Genomic DNA, 13,751 nt, shown 5'->3' with positions numbered 1-13,751 from the left:
ATGTCATGGTTAGCCCTTAAACAATAGTCCCCTGATCGAATATTGGGGCAGTAAATCTTATTAAACAAACCAACTCCACTGAGCTATGTATCTAGTGTATTCACAGTACACAAGAGCATTTTCTGTTCCATCTTTCACAATGATCCAAGGGGACGGATAACTGACACCACATGAGACAGTTCAAACTTGAATGTTTTTTAGTGAGACATGCATAAAATGAATCTATATACGATGTAAGCCTTGATAATTTGAAGAGATCGTGTGAATCAACTGTGGAGCTACAGAAGTACCTACTAAGATAAAAACAAAGATACTATTGTATTTTGATGCCACATACTATAATTACAGAAACTATTCTATGAATTTTCATAAGACTTCATTTCTAGTGTAATCTCTATTTGTGGCAAATTTATAAGTGCAGTAAGTGTAGTTTAAATACATAAAAACCATTTTTAAGGATTAGCAGAGCAGTATCAACTTTATTCAGCTTAATTAGTTTGACATTGTAATTAAAAAGTTATTAGAGTACGGCTTTTAGCGCACTTACGTTCTTACATAATTACATGTCATCAGACGTCGAAAATTACGGAATAATTATAACAAAAATATTTTTACAAAAATTCATAAAGCTAAATAAGTTGTTATTTACATAAACACTACACAAATTTAAAAAAAATCATAATCTTTATTTCAGTATTTGAATATTTCATTAAATTCATGATGGTTCAGATGAGGCTGGCAGAGTTACCTATCGTTACTTGATAAATTAGTAAAAAAAATATTTTCCACTATCAGAAGGGTTAAGTCAAACCGATGATGAAAACTACGGACGAAAATTGTGAAGTGCCATAATAAACATTGAATTTTGATTGTAAATGGTGTACCTATAAGTCCATTGAAGGATTAAAAGAAAGATTGGTTGGATTCAAAAGCTACTGCCCGCGAGCTACGAATTTACGGAATCCATACATATACATACATGTATATTGTATACTTAATGAAATATAAAAGGTTTCAGTGACAAATGTAAAACGAATAATAACATAACGTAATTATCATAAACTTGCATACATTACTGCACGGTTTTCACGTTACATGGCAAGGTTTTCGTGGAAAAGTTGTAAAGTAAAAGGTATTATTTAGTTTTTCATGATTTAATTTATGTACTTCATATTAGTAGGTATTAATAATAAAGTCTTTAAATTCGTTTCATTTCACCAGTTGGGCAGTCATGTTGGATAGCTATCGGTCCAGTTAGATTTGGTTACTTTATTTGTTTCATGATTATTTCATTGACCTCTTTGACGACACGAACTCAGTATAAAAACATTATGCTTTTCCCTATGTTGTTTGTACGATACTTACTTACAAATGAAATTCACTCAGTCGTTTTCGGTCAGCGGTGTCGTATGCACACGATTTGAAAGTTTACTTTTTCTCGCATATGAAGTGGCGTATCTGGCGGAAATGACCATGCATATTTTGACAGATAATGTATGCAGATGACCGAATGAAACTTCTTCGGCGTACGCAAGTTGTAACCCGTGCTAGAACAGTGCATGTTGGCTCTCTACAGTCGCCAGGGCTGTGTAAATCCGCCCACGTACTACACGGTAGATACACAGCCCTCGGGTCCCAGCGACGTGGCATCCCAGCGGACATGTTCCTACTAGGAACAACACTAATTAGCACAATGAGCACGCCATATACCGTGACTGTGTCAACACGCTGAGCTTACAGCGCTCGTTTATTAATCTCCCGTGTTTCGTGTGTCATTTTCTGTAAAATTCCGTTTGGAAAAAGCAGTGAACACTTCTTGTGCAGTTGCCGTATGGAGTTAATTTGATTCATGGAGTGTTTAATTATTCAATGAGATGTCAACAAGATGCTCGTTTTGCATATGAGCTTCTTACGCTAACTAGCCATTAATTTCTAAGAGAATAAGCTTTCAACGTTATTAAATATGTGCAATTTTTGCACCCTGGGTTTTGTTCATATTTTTTTACTGTATTGACATAAATTAAATACCTATGAGTAGCTACGATTAGTTCACATTGAAAAAGGATAAACATACAAGCAATATTTAAATGGTCATGGTTGGTAGTGAATAGCGCATAAACACAACTATATACCAATTTTTCAGCTTTTTCGTCACCATAGCCGGTACGAGTATATAGATAGATATACATAGCACGCCATTTGAACCCGCATTTTCGACGTCGTCTGCAACGGTGTGTTACCCTATTGAGCAACATATGCACTACCGTTCTAAGAAAATATTCAAAATACTTAATTACTACTGCTAATAAGCCAATAAATAAATTTAAACCTAACACTTCCTAGTAGGTACCTAAGTCAAATCATTTCAATTGATGTAGTCGTTAATTTCCCGCGGGAGCGACCCTTACAGATTCTGTTCACGTGTACGCCCGGATAATCACATAATGAAACAATATGTTTCATTTATATATCTCGAGTTTTGCGGAACGAGAATTTTTCAGTCTAAAGCACTCAGTGATAGAATCTCATAGAATGCAAGTTGTTTAAAGTGACGAATTGATTCACTCCATTTTGGGTTACAATATTTTCGCTACCCCTGTATTGCATACGAATTAAAGGTAAAATTTGCAATGAAGTTACAGAGATGTGACAGGAATTTGCATGATTTCCCGTGTGAAACGAAATCCCCGTCGATGAGCGCACAAAGAGACCACTTCCCCGCTGATTGACGGCGCTTGACTCCGAACACCTTTGTGAGCAGCCGTATTGTTTCGCCGTCCGTTGCTTGTCAACACACATTATACGGGTGTAGACGTGATGCCGTTTTAGTGAAACAATGGTAGCCAGTCTGAAGGTTCAATCTAACAGGTGAATTTAAAATTGAAGCCTTTGGAACACTACTTATATATTCTGGAGTTTAGACAGTATATTTGGTATACATGCTGTTTATAATCTTAATCTATAGCAACTACAAAGTAGTGGAAAGTATTATAAGCTTGACTCGAGTTCACAAGTCTTAATATTTATAGATATATAGTAGTTAAAAATACTCGTAAACTTTTTTATCTACTTCCGATTATTTATCTATTTTATGGCTAAACCTATTTCAATAGTCCACTCGACCAAATCCGAGGATATTCAATCAGTTTATTTATAACGTGAATAAGGAAATAAATCAGTTGCTTTCCCTTCAAAAGCGGCATTTTTTAAGAAACCAATGCCATTTAAATTCTAAAAGAGATATCTCGTAAAAGAATTTAGTGCCTGCGAAGACTTATTTTTATTATTCTTTTGAGAGGCAAGTCGTCCATTCAGCGAATTTATTGAAAATAGAGTAAAGGCAATTCGCAGTATAAACTGTTTAAACTTAAACGATGACGGAAACCATAATTTAACGCGGCAAATACCTGCAGACCAGAATAATAAAATAAGCTAAGAAAAACGCATATCATAAGGCAATAGAACATTCATCATCATCGATAAATACCTAATCCAATTTTATAGTGTGTGCCATTTACCCATTAATGGACATAGACCTCTTAAAGTAGCGTTACTATTCGCATACTCTTATCCAGCTGCTTCTGGATGTCTTATCATATCTCTACATTTGTCTGTTCATATCTCCACCCCAGAACTCGTCAACTAGAAATATACTGTTGTGTTTATAAATCTAAATTGAACAGTTTAGATTCAGATTCAGATGTAAAAGTATCTACAAATTGTTTATTTTGGTGTCAGTATCAATTAGTTTTCATCACAAGTTCGGCTATTAGAGAATTTGATTTCCAATTCAAAACGCAAATAGAATTCGCTATTATCGTTTCCAGTTTCCAGTGTCAAGCGGGCGCTCTTTACACAAATGCCAAATCTCGATTTATTGGCTACCAAATTAAGCATCTGAATTAGCCGATCATAAACGTTTTCATATTACGAACATTGAAAATGTTTTATCTATCTATTTACTAGTTCAACGCTTTTAGTTTAGGTTTCATACAGTCTTAGTCAGTGTGACTAATGTTGCAGAAAAATATAATAAGAATTCTTTTTCACCACCTTTGCTGTCTAGATAGCTACAGTTTTCTAAAAACATGTCTTGTATCCCGTTCGTCGTTCTTCTAAACCCTCCAGTGGCCCGTCACAAAACAACGACAACAGAAGTCCTGAATGGATGGCTGGTAATCTTTTTACAGTCGTTTTTAACACGTAGTCCCGAGTGCAGGTTTAATTTGTGGAAATATTTGCCGACAAAAGTTTTAGTGGCCAGCTAAACAAATTTGCTCTGCGCTGCGCAAATACAGCTGCTGCGGGCCACTCATAACTGATATGAACACAGAAGGTGGTTAGACAGATGCAATTAAGCTGCAGCTACTAGCCACTTGCAGTGAGCAGGGGCAGAAAGAGTTACGACTTTATCTTATTAATGGTTAGTCCGTGCTATTAGCATTCACGACACGTAGCACCTGCATTTTGCCGCGCTGAAAATATTGCTGTGATACCGTTTCTAAATTTAGGTAATCTGTATTTTATTGTTACGTTACCCTTGTATATGTGATGTTTGTGGCGAAATTAGGTTTATAGATTTTTCTGGGAATCATTTTATTTATAGTATTTACATCCATAGTAGTATACGAGTAAATACAAAAAACCGTTTAAATATACACGTACTTAATATTGAAGCATATCGCGTGTTCTTTCGAGTGGAAAATTAAATATGAACACTACAAAATTTTGAAAAGATTGGATCGTGCTTAGCAACTTACTTATGCTGGTCAAAGATATAGCAACAGGGCTCACCGAATTCAAAGTGCTAAGAAATTTCAATAAACACCAATTAAATTATGCTGGAAGTTTTGGGATAATGTTAGAATTCTAAACCCAACACTGTGCGATGTATCTCTACCCCTTTTGTGATGAACACGCCGCTAATTATGACTAATAATACTTCTACATTGCGCCCTCACCACAGTTTGCAAATTGGTGAGTTTGCTCAACTTCACCAAAAGGATAGGTTAATTGATGTAATTGTCATAAAATTAGCATTCTATAAGGAATCTCGGCCAAATGGGTTAGCGGCACAGTCTGGCGCGGCGGCCGCGTCGCGCTTTCATTTACATGTTTATTCAGACATCACTCCGCTCACCCTCTCAACTGCCGGCGAACTCAGCGGGGGTGACTCTTAATTGTTTCCGCGACCGCACTTACTTTGTGTGCTGAATAATGTACGGCCGGCGGCGGCGCGGGGCTAACAAACAATTGAATACGTTGCAATTGCACTACACTATAATGTACCGATGACCGATCGTGATAAGAGTACACGATGACCAGTGGAGCCATTCTTATCGAGTTGTACAACCGACACTTCGCTAATTAGCTTTTGAGTGAATTACTCCGTCTTTTTTAAACGGCATTTTTGCGCGGGTTGTCCTAGAATATTTGAGTTAAAGAAACACCACTTTCTTCTTTATTAGCATAACGCGAAGGATTGGAGCCAAGTAGGTTGCTGTCTAGAGAAAAAGACACTCAGACCCGTAGTGTCGTTTACATTCATAGCATTGGATTATTTCGGTGCTTTATGAATACATACCAGCATGCATGTAGGTTGTATAATAAAATATGACTGTCGTTCTCAGCTAGCTACGAAATTTACCTACTTCGTACTAAACTTGTTGACCTTTGTAAAACAATTCATTTTCATTTGATGAAAGCTGCTTAGAGAGATAAGAAATTAAACGAAATACTGTTAACAAAACAATATTTAATCAAGATTTAATCTTACACAGGTAGTTACTGGATGAGGAGGATATAGAATTTAAGATATATTGTTCAACAGTAGACAATTTAGCCTATGTCGCTAATTATATGTAGTTATACTTCAAGTAATATCAATTATTAATTAATGTATGGACAAATTCGCTTTAAGTTTCAGAGCAACATTTGCTGAAGTCTAACACAAGTTACATAATTTTCCCAACCCAAGTTTCGTACCCAACCCTTTCTTCTCAGTGATTCATTCATAATAATAGACAGATTTGAAAATAGCTGGAACAACTGTGTGGAAATGTTGTCCGCAAGTTGGGGCTCAGGGGAGGCATTGATTCTCCTCGACCTTTTGAATATGAGCCCGCGCTGAAAAGAAAATGTAATCCCTGAAGTGCAGGATAAAATCTATAAGCCTGTTTTATACCTAAAGCCGCGTTTTACGCCCTATTCTTTATATGAAGGACAGAAAGATTTTGGAGACAGTGATTTTTAAATGCGAGTGTGTTACTTCAATTCGTCAACGTTTGCAACGCTTATGACATAGATAATAAAAACAATTGAATAATTATTGACCGTAAATTCGTTTAGAACGACAACCTGAGTCACCTCATTTATCCATAAATTACCATTTTGGTAACACCCTATATACAAACGTAGGTTATTTTAAGGCTGTGCAGCAATCCAGATGTAGGACATTAGACAAAAGGTCAACATATCAACCGATACCGGCTCTCTTGCTCTCGTGGAGACCTATCTCTATTGATTCATATTCAAAATAAAGTAAGCCAGCATGTCTTCATTTCGCCTGCTTTAAGTATTTTTTTTCTGTTTGAAGTTTTGGACTGAAGTATTGTAGAGTATCTACGATATCACCATTTTGAATGGATATTGTACACAACGATGACGAAAATAAACATTTATACTATACATCATCCATCACTTGGTTTTCCAACGGATGCCTATTATTGTTAGGTCTAATCTAAGGCGCTCTGCTAAAATAAATCGCTGTAATAGTAAAATTACGGTGAATGTGCGATAGCAAAATCAATACAGTAATTAATATTGTACCTAGATCAATATTATATACAGTTTATTGTTTATTTACATTCAATAAACATAATATATCAGCCAAAAATATGCCATAAATCTCCGCAAATAGGAAAGGGAAACCCAACGCTGAAATTACGTACACGAGAATTTCAGTGTTTCAGGCACGTGACTTTATCAGAGTAGACGGCGCGAGGCGGTGTGACTTGTTCTCACTAATTTGTCAAATCAAATAAAAATACAAAGTTGAGTTGTACTCATTAGAGTTTCTTGGATACGGCCGCGACTCGGCGGCTCTATTAGGCGGATCGTTGGTTTGCGTGACAGGTGTAATTGAATTGGGACCGACATCAAGTGAAATTATTCGTGGTGACACGGAACGTTCCGATTACTGCACGCACAACTCAACACCGCAGATTATATTATAGTGTTACACTTGGGCCGGCGGTGACAGCGATCGCCCAAGAACGCTCTACCGCAACGTATCGCACTGGGGAAGTGTTGGGAGTATTTGCGATGAACCTCCTGTACAGTGTACAGGCGACTCCATAAAATATTAAATTAGTATACATGTTTACACTACGTGATGATATCACTACATAATACGTAAAGCAAACTAATAAACAAAGCGGATTTCGATTCAGTATTTTTAAATATATACAGTTATTGTATTTCCACGGAAGTATCTTAACTTACAGGAAAAACTGTATTTTTTACACATGTTATAACTAGTTATTGAATACAATATATATTTTTATTGGTCACTAAAATAACTACCAGACAAAAATATATTATCTAATTCCTTGTCATTATTGTAGAAATTCAGGAGTCGCCGATGACGTTATTTCTTTTTGAAAAGTTACAAATGTAGGTACAGCGAAAAGCGGGTGGCTCGTTCGCAAGTCATCTATGACTACCCCTTCGGGGATTACAGTCTTGAGCATGTGTATGTAAAAGTACACATATTCATTGTACATATATACATATTTATGGCGTTGACTGTGCGTCCATGTAGCGCCGGGGGCCGCGCGTCTCTAGCCCGACGCGACGTCGCTACGCAGGACCGTCCTCGCCACTCACTTGACCTTCGCGGACAGAAAAAGGAAAATGGAAAAATGAATATTTTTATTTCCTCCTTTTGTTATGCCGCCAACCGTCGTATATATCCGACGCCCTGCAGCGACGCTTACAGATTTATAAAAGGAACATCATATTGTGAGTCTCGCTAATAAAATAAAATACTTACACATTTCTAGTCAAAGGAAATGTATTTGCTTAATTATAATTATAAGTTACGCTCAGTCAAAGACGTTTAAATTGAACATCAACTCTCTGTGTAATTTTTATTACATTTAAGTACTGCCGAGTTAATTACACTATTTAGTTAAGCAGTGGGCGGTTGAGTAGGTGTAGTGTAACTGTACTGATAAATTCAACCATTAATTGCCATGTTAGATAAATGTCTTATTAGACCTAGTGAGGTAGCTAGTAGTAGCTGTATGAGGAAGGTTGAGGACATAATTATGTTGCTGGTTGGTTCAGGCCGCCAATATACGTATGTACAGACGTGTCCATAATCTACCTATCTATGTATCTATCGTGAAGAGCTGACATGCCATTAAGTATATATGCGTGAAATACCTATGAAGTAAATAGTTGTTCAGCCAACCAAGCTCACGGCCAAACGTTAGCAGTCCATCATAACATAAAATCATAATTATGAGTAATCATTAAAGCCACATAAATTCGTAATGCTTTTTGCAGGCCTTTGATGACCGTAATTCGATTTAAAGCTGTTGACATAAAACACCATAAGCTGATTAAATATTTTGTGAGACTATTCGGTGCTGATGGTTCCTTATGGTAAACTTTTTTTCTTACCTACCTATTATAAAATGTGGCATGATTTAACTTTTCCAGAAGTAATGAAACTTACGGACTGTTAGGACAAATGTTCACATAAGGAATTTCCGATCCGTCAGCACATCTTGCATACGTGCACGAGGCATTGTGCCTCGATTACAAAACAGGCATTTAGGGTTCAGATCAGGTTCGAGTATGAATTCAGCGCTCGGCTCAGGATAATTTAATCCTCCATTCATGGAGGTGCGAATTTGCGAGTGCGTACCGGAGGGCGCGCCGCCCCCCCCCCCCTCCCCCCCGTACCGCCGCCCCCGCGCTGACGTCAGCGCCCCTCCACTTCACCAGCGAGCCTGGGTATAAATAGCCTCGCGATAGCACGCCACAGGTTTTGGGCCTTCTTGTCCGAGGCCTTACGAAATCCTTTGAAATGATAACCTGTAGGCGAGGCGGACAGATGATCAATGCTGATAGATAATAAAATTGGTGTCAAGCTTAAGTAATAGGCTTTTGTAACCTCTTCGGTTCAAGTATATTTTGTATAAAGTCCGGATGTTTTTTGAAGGTAATTGGAGTTCCATTTCAAGGAAAATGAATGTTTTTATTGTAGCTACGTACAAACAAATACAATTGGTTTTTCGCTTTACTTTCTAATGGACCAGTTTTTTTTGCTGGTACATTCAGTTGATGAACTTTCATTCGGTTTCCCGGTAGATTTCTGGGATAAAAACATATATTATGCCATGCAAGGAAAGTGTTTGTATTAAGATAATAGTTTAAAGTCCTTTAAAATAAAATAAAAAGTCCTTTACATCCCCTGAGAAAGTAAGTAAGTTTTTGTTGAAATTATGAGGTGAAAAAGAGAACCGCTGTGATTTATTTTGTGTGTTTGCAAAAGAAAAAGTTGCAGCTGATTCAATTAAATGAAGTGAGTTGTTTGCCGAAGGAGGGCCACACCGGCCCACGCGGCCACTTACTGCTTGTCTTTCGTTATGAATAACAAATATCAGTCATTCGATGTTTACTTGAACAGACTTGCAGACTTCGGCTAGTCTCAAACTTTGTCCTTAAAATCTCCACAGTAGTCAGATGCACGAGTTAGACCACAGCTAATTTGTTTTTATTGTAAAACTTTCCACATTCTACGTAAACCCAACCGTAAACTTAGTATAATATATATCTAGCCATCTATCTCCGTGACGGGATGTGCGCGTCGCTCGCTCAGCATTCTCGCTGCGTGTGGAAAAAAATTAATGCTCTAATTTACGAGGTCGTTTTACATCTTAACGCCTGTGCCGCCTATACGCCATAATGTTGCGCCACACGAAATTAAACTGAAACCCTTTATGCGCGCGAGGGTTGAGGATTTATTGTAAGTGGACCGGCTGATTTGATTTCCGTTTTATATGAAGGCTTTACATTTTATTTATGAGTCGGTTTAATCAAAACACATGCCCGTACTTTGTTGATTGTATGGTAAAGTATCCGGAGCGCTTTCAAAGTGCGCTTCGGATTAGTTGGGTGAAGTTTGCGGGAATGAGGCGTGCAGCGGCGGGAACGACACCTGCGGCCGCCGCAGCCGCCTAATGACTCGCGCCAACAACTACCTCCGATTTAATGTTCACTCTCTGTATTCAGTCGCTCCAATTAATGTGTCAATAGAACTTGGCCGCATCAACGGGTTTTTACAATGTAGAGAGCTAAATGCTTAAACACCCCTGCAGAAAATCTTATGTATCCAAGAATACAAAATTGAACCAAAACCTTGACTGAAAACCTTTTCTATTGTTGCAGTTAGCGTCAGTAGCAAGCAAGGCTTGCCTTAGACGGGGCAGTACCCGTCAGCGCGTGGCGCCGCGGTGTAAGCATGTTGGGCTCGGGCCCGGGAGCGACCTAGTCCCGCCCAGCATGCGCGTGTGCGCGGTGACCGTGCTCGCGGCGCTGGCGCTGGCCGAGCCCAGCCCGTGGCGCGAGCGCGAGCGGGGCCTGGCCCGCGCGCGCCCCCTGCACGACCTGTTCGACGACGCGCCGCCCCCCCACGACAAGGAGCGCCGCCGCGCGCGCGCCTGGACCAAGCGCACGCCGCACATACCCACCGAGATCGCCAGCCAGATGATGCTGCGCGCCGCCCGATCCGCCCGACCCTACGATGTGCCGCAAATAGGTGAGTCACCCTCAGATCTACAGGTGCACCCACAGTTACTTTAATCGATGTAGGTGTCTAATATTTCGAAACGCTACTCAAAGGGTAAACTGTGGATGCACCTGACATTCATTGACAGCGTTACAATTCAGCGAGTGTCGAGGCCGCCACTAAATGCTGCCGACTGACTCTATCCGGCGCTCAATAGCTGTCACCGCTTACGGGCGGGCAGGCCTAGCAATTAGCCAGTGCATGAGTGTCCGTGCGTGGGGCCGGGGGCGCGGGGGGCGGGGGGCTGCCTCATGTCGCCCCCGGGCCCCGGTGCAGATTCCCGCCACTCACAGCCGTCACAAGCGGTCACGGCTGCCACAGTTTGAGAATTGCTCTTCGACCACTCGGTATTGTTATTGGTACAACTTCAACAAAGCATTTGACTTTACTGGTAATTTTCAGGTGCATTCAATTTTAAATTTCTAATAAATTTTGAAATTACGAATGATATTTTCCTATTGCAAATAATATTTTTTTCCGTTTTACAATACAAACAAAACAATATTATTAGGTCAATAATGTCTACAATATACCCAGTTTGGTATCATTTCTTATGGGTTACTGAAAGATGAAATGAATGTTTTTAAACGGATAAAATTATAATCTAAAAAATATAATCTACTTTCTTGCAGTATTTATTACAAATACATTCATAATTAAACTGGTGCTTAAATAACTTAAATATTTTTATCATGATTTCAAATTCTTCTCCGCTAGAAATATAATTATTAATCCTTAGAAAAACCATAAACGTGACGAGACTTTTATCCTCCGGAAAATCTCATCCCATTTGTAACCTTTATCTATCACTCTGTGTAAAAATATTCAACGCACCAACATAGCCAAAATAAAGTAAATAAGTAAATTCGGCTAGAAAAAGAAATGAAGACTACGAATAACGTGGACGCATTTCTCAGTGACTAATAAATTGTTGCTGCAAAGTATTCTGTAGTTCCGGGGAGATAAGGTTTATTGCATTAGCATAATGTTGAGTGGCCGGCGATTGTCGCACTCACCTCACGGAGCGGCAGCTGATTACCACCTGCCATTGGGAATACTACCTTATTTGCTACGTTCTACGTTGAGAGACGAAGTTATTAAGAATTACAAATAATTTTCACAAACAAATTAAAGAAAAACTTCACCCTCTATTTTAATTGATTTATAAAGCTTTGTCTTTAATCACATAATAATAACTAATCAAAAAGCTGTTATGGTAATTTTTAGTAAGTACTACCAAAAGAGTTAAAGTGAAAAAATTACATGAAAATAAAACACACAAAGTTTTGATACACCATTATTAATTCCGTGATAGTCTGTTAAATTTGAAAGTCCATAATTAGATTTCATTGTCAACATATTATGTAAAGGCAGTTTATAATAATTACATAATAATACATTATTAAGCTACAATGGACACCAAAATTCTCTACGAGTTAGCTGGAAAGTTAAAATAGATTTAACCTACCAATATTTGTTTCAAGGGTTCAAATATATTTTTTTAAATTAAGTGTTTTTTTACACTCTTCTTTTTATGTAGGTTGACATTATTAGTAAGTCTTAAATACTTCATAATTTTAAACAAAACGATATGAAAGAGAGTCCAAGACGTTGGATTACAACGTACTTACAAACATGTAAGAATCATAATAACAATATATCAGGACTCACAGGCGATATCGCTGTTATGGCACAATCTCTTACTCAGAACTCAGCGGGATGAACAGAGAACATCCTGAATGCAGCTTGCGATTATAGTTTTAGTAGAATTTATTTTTAGTAGAATGGCCTACTTATTTAAATTCGCTCAGTGTGCATTGGAGAGAACTCGGAGTTTCTATAACCGTCCATATACACTAAAGTTACAATACTATATGTATTATGTACGTACGGCTCTACGAGTAGGTATAATATTATGTAGTATTCTCGTTATTATCAAATTCAACTGCCTAAATATCATAGACACCATATATTATGACTGTGTGTGTGTATTTCGGTAGACTATACATAATAAAACTGTTCTCACCGAAACATACCATGAATTAAATAGTTGTACGTAATAATATCCTCCAAAGGATAATCTGTTAATGTAATACCTGATATAATATTCAGAATTTTCAATAGGGTATGTCTCGTTACCCGCCCGGAGCAAGATACATCGACTCTGTTCAAATAATAATTTAATTAATGAATCAGATTATTCGGCTATTTTCAAAGTATTGGTATTCCTTTAGAGGAAAAAAAAATTCTGTGAAGTATATCTTATTCTTATTACCATTCAAACATATATTTTTATTCGAATGCTTCGTAACAATTCCATTGAAGAAAAACATTTCAAGCCGAGCGTCTCGGCGCGTCAGGACGTCATACGAATGAATGTAACAAAAATAAAGTGGCTGTGGCGTACTTTCTGGATTATACGGGTTGCGTGGGCGAAATCTAAGCGTTGTTCGCCTCACAAGAGAAAGTTGTAATTTCTGCACGTCCGCCACTAATCACGCCGACGGCCGCCGCGGTAACAAGCTCAACCTTACTACGTAGATATAAGTCACCCGGAATTTAAAAAGCTTAGAGACCTCACAAGGGGTCTAAGAAGATAATATACGAGTAAAAACAATGTCTAACGCTTTCTGAAATGAAATTATGCAAAAGCCACAATAACGCACATATCGATATCGATATGTTTTCAATAACAAGATGGGGTATAAATTATAGTATTATTATTGACGTCATGGAAAAATATTATTATTGCGTAGCATAACATAATATTATATTTATAATAATCCAAAAGAGTATGATTTACCTCGACGTATGTATTTATAGGCGTATCTTACATTAATCCGAAATAGTATATAATTCTTCCACAATATAAGATACACATAAAGGTGTA

At 37.9% G+C, this 13,751-nt stretch overlaps 1 protein-coding gene across 1 annotated transcript in view; it reads left to right on the top strand.

Annotated features, from left to right (window-relative positions):
* LOC105382017 overlaps window positions 1–13,751 on the top strand; it is a 68,921-nt gene that overhangs the window by 5,854 nt on the left and 49,316 nt on the right. The window contains exon 2 of the mRNA XM_038113487.2: window positions 10,462–10,831. Within this exon, the coding sequence (XP_037969415.1) occupies window positions 10,576–10,831 (256 nt within the window). The 5' untranslated portion in view covers window positions 10,462–10,575. The remainder of the gene's footprint in view (window positions 1–10,461; window positions 10,832–13,751) is intronic.

The sequence above is a fragment of the Plutella xylostella genome, chromosome 23 (genome assembly GCF_932276165.1).
Source record: "Plutella xylostella chromosome 23, ilPluXylo3.1, whole genome shotgun sequence".
Classification (NCBI taxonomy): Eukaryota; Metazoa; Arthropoda; class Insecta; order Lepidoptera; family Plutellidae; genus Plutella; species Plutella xylostella.
The sequence above is the reverse complement of the archived record's forward strand: the minus strand, read 5'-3'. Positions and strand labels throughout refer to the sequence as shown.